The 6476-nt window shown below is 34.2% G+C and overlaps 1 protein-coding gene across 1 annotated transcript in view; it reads right to left on the reverse strand.

Moving 5' to 3' along the window:
• Positions 1–1082: 1082 nt before the first annotated feature.
• Positions 1083–6476, reverse strand: part of LOC144440475 (queuosine 5'-phosphate N-glycosylase/hydrolase-like) — an 8760-nt gene continuing 3366 nt past the window's right edge. The window contains exons 5-9 of the mRNA XM_078129857.1: positions 5847–5996; positions 4534–4657; positions 3265–3379; positions 2179–2317; positions 1083–1802 (exon numbers count right to left, since the gene is read on the reverse strand). Coding sequence (XP_077985983.1) covers positions 1638–1802; positions 2179–2317; positions 3265–3379; positions 4534–4657; positions 5847–5996 — 693 coding nt within the window. The 3' untranslated portion in view covers positions 1083–1637. The remainder of the gene's footprint in view (positions 1803–2178; positions 2318–3264; positions 3380–4533; positions 4658–5846; positions 5997–6476) is intronic.

Here is a 6476-nt window from a genome sequence, read left to right on the forward strand (position 1 = left end):
AACTTGAATCTGGAGAAAACCTGTATGTTCTCATGATTATTCTTTTCAACTACCCGTATTAACTCTTTATATGACATGTAAATATAATTCTACTCATAATGAATACTACTATATACTGGCATCTTCAATGTGACAACTACCAGAGGATAGACCGAGTTATCACTTATGACAAACCTGTATGGGGGGAGGGGGGGGGGGGTTTACTTACAATATTTGGCTAAATGCTGATGTACCTCCCAACATACATACTTCTTCTAGCCTATAAGTGTAAACAAGGTATGAATTAATATTTCAGGTGAAAGTGTCTGAAATGGAGTCCACTCATCTCAATATGTTTGGTCTAGAAAGTGTTGATGCGTTCATGAATTTAGTGAATCTTTGTAGACTAACAAGGCAAGTGTCCGTCCTACATAGTGAGCATCAGCATTGGAGTTTGCCCAATAGTGCATTGTATTGTTATTAACTGCACAGGTCCTACCAAAACAATACAAGGTTTAAATGCAGGTATCAACCTTTGATCAAAATAAGTTTCAATCCAAAGGTTTGTTATATAGGGTATACGTAACTAACCCCTGCCAAGGATGACTACAGGGACTACCCCACCCCACCCCCTCCCCCACCCAACCTACTCTCTACTTTGTCACATCAAAAAGTCACTAGATTTTTTATTCATTCATTATAAATATCAACACTGAATTATGTTTTCTAAACCAATTTGATTCCACGAGATAAGCTGAGTCTTAATTCTCCAAGTCAGATTCAAATCCGATAAATGAAATCATGGTCTTGATTCATATTTCTCCATCTACCATATTCAAGTTAATATTTACATCCTCTTCAGTAGATATATGAATTACTTGTTCCTCCTCAGCTACCATCTAACCTGAAGGACAAACTCAACGTATGTTAAACAGACCAGTGGTTATCTCCAAGAATCACTCGTTCTCTCTCATTCCAAATACGTACTTCACTGACTTAGCATCATCCATATATTATTTATTTCTCAGTTTTAATGTTATAAATGTACAGTTTCATCAAACAATCTCAATTTCATAAAAAGCACAATTATGTCATTCCCACACACAAGTGCTTTTATTTCTTCCACGACACTGCGAAATTATGAGTGGCGCCGCATTTTAGACAATGCTGTAAAAGAGGAGGCTGTGGGATGATGAAGTATGTTAATTTACTTCTAATTTGAATCTGGATGGTTTACAGCAAAATATTCACAATGTATAATAAATACAAATGCAGAAAGAAACTACTGACTTCAAGAAATCTGCTGGCAATATGGTCACAAGTATTTTCTACCTTAAATGAGAAAAATATTTGGGAATAATATAATTATACCTCCTCAAGAATAGTTTATGAAAATTTAAGAAAAATACTAATATTTTTACTCATGTTTTGAGCACCAAAGAGCCAGAGACATAGACATAGGTTGTTGTGTCGTAAAATGACTAAGGTGTGTAATCCGTATTTTCTCTTCAAGATTAGAATTTGGCTTGTGTATGGTTGAAGAATTCTTGTCAGCATTTTACAATGATACAGTCTTGATAATTATCACACACCATACTAGACTAATCTTGAATGCACTGATGTACGACACATTTACAACTTCTGTGTGAGATACAACCTTAGTAGAAGATAGTGCGTATTTTATGAATTGGTATGTGGCTCATTTCTTTGCGATGTTCCCTAGTATCATCCCATAGATACTGATCAATAATAATGGAATTGAAGATGGCATCTTTCATTGATGAATCACTAAGAACTCTTTTCTTCATCTCTTCATATATCAACTGTGAAAGAAAGATCATACATTAGACGGTCAAAACGTGAAGCTCGGGCTTCGCAAAAACACAGAGTATCGCAGTCACATGTCAACAAATGGTTATCTCTTTGTCGTCGTTGAGGGCGCACAGTTCAAGGATATTTGAGTATGGTTATGTAGATGGTATCGGTACATACAAAGTAATTAGTTTAGCTTTAATTTTAGTAATGTGAAGTTCCGAGGACTGTGAGAGAGTCTAGGGTTGGTGTGGTGGCAATGGAGAAGCTTGGCAAGTGAAGGTGAAAATGTATAATATCCAAAATTATTCTTAATAGTAAAATACAGAACAGTAGAACATGAAATTGTAGAATGATGGCGAGTTCTTTCAAATATAAACCACCCACCTCTACAGCCCAGATAGAACATCCTCTGATTTCTACCTCATGTCTTTCACCAGGAGTCAATCGTGTACTTTCATTTAGTTTAACCAATAGAGAATCAGAGTACTGCAGTGCATTATAATACACCAGAGCTTGTGGAACTCTGTAGGAACAAAAATGACAGAAAATCTGGAATAACACTGCTGTGATAGCGAGAGTATTCCTTATAGTCTCGGTTACAAACCGTGATACAGGGAAAGATTGTATGCATGCATATCATCAGCACTTACAACCTTTGCTGGATTGGTCTTATCTTTGTTTCTTCATGCTTAGAAAAACAATTAAATTCTTTATGAAGCATCTACCAGAAAATGGGCAAAACTTCCACCTGGATTTTATATCTACCCAAAGTGACAGATGGTGTCAGTTAAGCAATATCATGAAATGTGCTATTTGTACTGAAGACATACCTGTAATCTGCAAACATTGTTATGCAGTCAATGTCATGAAATGTGCTATGTACTGAAGACATACCTGTAATCTGCAAACATTGTTATGCAGTCAATATCATGAAATGTGCTATGTATTGAAGACATACCTGTAATCTGCAAACATTGTTATGCAGTCAATATCATGAAATGTGCTATGTATTGAAGACATACCTGTAATCTGCAAACATTGTTATGTAGTCAATGTCATGAAATGTGCTATGTACTGAAGACATACCTGTAATCTGCAAACATTGTTATGCAGTTAATATCATGAAATGTGCTATGTACTGAAGACATACCTGTAATCTGCAAACATAGTTATGCAGTCAATGTCATGAAATGTGCTATGTACTGAAGCCATACGTGTAATCTGCAAACATTGTTATGCAGTCAATGTCATGAAATGTGCTATGTATTGAAGACATACCTGTAATCTGCAAACATTGTTATGTAGTCAATATCATGAAATGTGCTATGTACTGAAGACATACCTGTAATCTGCAAACATTGTTATGTAGTCAATATCATGAAATGTGCTATGTATTGAAGACATACCTGTAATCTGCAAACATTGTTATGTAGTCAATATCATGAAATGTGCTATGTACTGAAGACATACCTGTAATCTGCAAACATTGTTATGCAGTCAATGTCATGAAATGTGCCATGACCTTGACCTAAGAAGCAGGACCATAAATCAGCTACCAGAATTTGAGCCCGTTTATAGAAAGATACTGAAAGAAAGAATCAGTCAATCAGTCAGTCAATCAATCAATCAATCAATCAATCAATCAATCAATCAATCAATCAATCAATCAATCAATCAATCAATCAATCAATCAATCAATCAATCAATCAAAACAACATATTATGATGAAGATGAAGATTTACTTGTGCATGTGATATAGCTACAAATGAGTGTGATGTGACAATATTCATACAGGAATTACTTTAAATATTGTCTCAGAGATAGAATTTAATATAAAATATGGTCAAGTGTAGCTGGCATAATTTTTATTTAATGGATAAAATATTAAATTAATTAAATGTTGATACATGCAGCATTGCCTTCATTATTCATGCCACAGGAACTATTGAATTCAAATACCATCTAATCAAGTCAAATTTAAAACTGAATCAATATCATAATTGAGTTCAGAAAACATATAGACATGAATGTATGATGAAGCTGGAGAACTTGATTTAAATGAGTTCTACAAAGATGACTGCTGACGCAAAACCCATTTGTTTACAGTTGACAAATCATTTGATACATAGTTATATGTTATAGAGTCATCAATTATCAATAATTCCTATATAACAAGAACTATTATTGTATTAAACACTATATAAATAGTAACCATGAATGTGGGTAGAGGTAACATACAAGCAGCCATTTTGAAGTATACATGCATCCCATAATATGTAGTAGGATCTAGAGTTATAGCAACCAGACTATGTCCGTATTACTCATTAAATGTAATACACAGCATTCATTAACGTATGTACCTGAGATTACTTGCACTGGTGTGCACACATATTAGAGGTATTTTCACTGCACTGAGTGCAATACTGAAAACATTTATCATACCTACATGCAAATTATATGCAAATTAGGATGCAATTGTTTGCTGCACACAAAATTGCATATGATTTTTATGATTTTAATCAAACTTTGCCATTTCAGATAAACATATGTAATAATAACAGAGCCCAATGACACATGAGTTCCAGTGTAGAGTATTTGCACTTGTGCTTGCAGTGTTTTCTGCTGCACTTTCACGAACATAGTGAGTGAAAGTATGGGTGCAGAGACCACTGCAAGCACTAGCTCATTCACATCATGGGGTTCTGTTATATTACTTCATAATAGTTTATCAAATCTAACCTTGTTTTCCTTGATGAGTTGCCACATCTAGATAGCATGGAAAGGTAGACACTATGAAATCCAACAGCTTTTGAGCACTTTGGTCACACTGACGGATACAGTTGACAAATGAGCCATTGTATTTCTGAAAACAATTAAAATAGTAATTATATATTGATAATAGGATTCTCCCAAGGCCATTGCAGAGTAGTGGATTCACCACAACATTATTTCCTGAAAACAATATAATATGAATTATCAGTCATGACAATTTCTACTCACAGAGTCAATTCCCAAATTTTTCAGCCAACATCACCTCAGCATTGTCGGAGGTGTACTATTGGCATGAGTCTCTTCCAAGACAAGGGAGACAAGCTTGAGAGAAACAGCCGAGATCTTGACACTGGCTTTCCAGTTTATCAGTCATGACAATTTCTACTCACAGAGTCAATTCCCAAATTTTTTAGCCAACGCCTCCTCAGCATTGTCAGGCATGAATCTCTTCCAAGACAAGGGAGACAAGCTTGAGAGAAATAGCCGAGATCTTGACACTGGCTTTCCAGTTTAGATTGAGCATCCTTTGGTGAATACATGTAGTTTCCTGACAATGCTGACAAGACGTATTTTTTGACTCTGAGTTGAAATTTTCACTAGTATTACTATGAACCCACAGTCCAGGAACATTCATTTGTATATTTCTGGTTTGTTTGTATAACACACATTTTCAATGATTTACATGTTATTTTCTGGTTGTTTTGTAACACACCTTTTCAATGATTTACGTGCTATTTTCTGGTTTGTTTTGTAACACATTTTCATTGATTTTATTGTCATTTTCTGGTTGTTTTGTAACACATTTTCAATGATTCTATTGTTATTTTCTGGTTTATTTTGTAACAAACATTTTCAATGAAAAAAATGTTATTTTCTGGTTTGTTTTGTAACAAACATTTTCAATTATTCTATTTTTACCTACTTGGAAGAACATAGATATATACTAGGTATACATATTCTGTCTATCATATCCTCATGAAACCATACAATTTTAACCAAAATATTTCATGGGGCTGAACCACTTCTTCTTCAATGGGTCACCATTACTGTCAAATTAAACAGACAGCCAAAGTTACTACTCTTGCCATTTCATGACATGAATAATGTAACCTGACACTCTATGTATATATACCTGTTGAATTTAGTTTGACAGTACTGGTGACATACTAAAAGAAGTAGGTAAAAGTCCCACAAAATATATCCATAAAATTGTTCACTAAATATTCCCCTTCTGACTGTGAATACTGGACCCAAAAAATGTCAGATTTCCAAAACATTACCTCGTTCAATACTGTTCCAACTTCTCTGAGATTGTTGTATCTTTCCTCCAATAAAGGGATTTCATTTGGACTGTCAGATCTGAAAATGTGTTTGACTTGATCCATGGTAATAGTAGCATAGTATGCTGGTGAGGTGACTGGAATACCATCCTGTGAAATGAAATGAAATGTAATATATTGTAAATAGTAAAATGGGTAAATGATCCTCCAACATTAAAATGTATCAGAACAAGCTGTATTAATTATTGACATACTTTGGTGTTCGTAAATCTTTTGTTTTATGATTTAGATTCTAATTTCTACACAAATAGCTGTATCTGAAGACAATGGGCCAAACTTTTATGAATGATAGATTGTCGTTTCCACAATCTAGTAGCACATTCTAACATCTCTATCTCAGCAATCAAAATCCCAAACACCTTCACTTTGTTTTGAGTCCCAGGATGGAGTAAATCAATTTTATACTACCAGATACATTGGCCAAATATTCCCTTCCATAAAAACTCAAGTGGGTATGGGACAATTATTTACATTACATAAATTACACCATGATTCCAATATAAATAATAATTTGCCATCACTTAACAAATTGACTAAATAATTCATAATACACACAGTTGATTTTGATTA

Source organism: Glandiceps talaboti, chromosome 1, assembly GCF_964340395.1.
Source record: "Glandiceps talaboti chromosome 1, keGlaTala1.1, whole genome shotgun sequence".
Lineage (NCBI taxonomy): Eukaryota > Metazoa > Hemichordata > Enteropneusta > Spengelidae > Glandiceps > Glandiceps talaboti.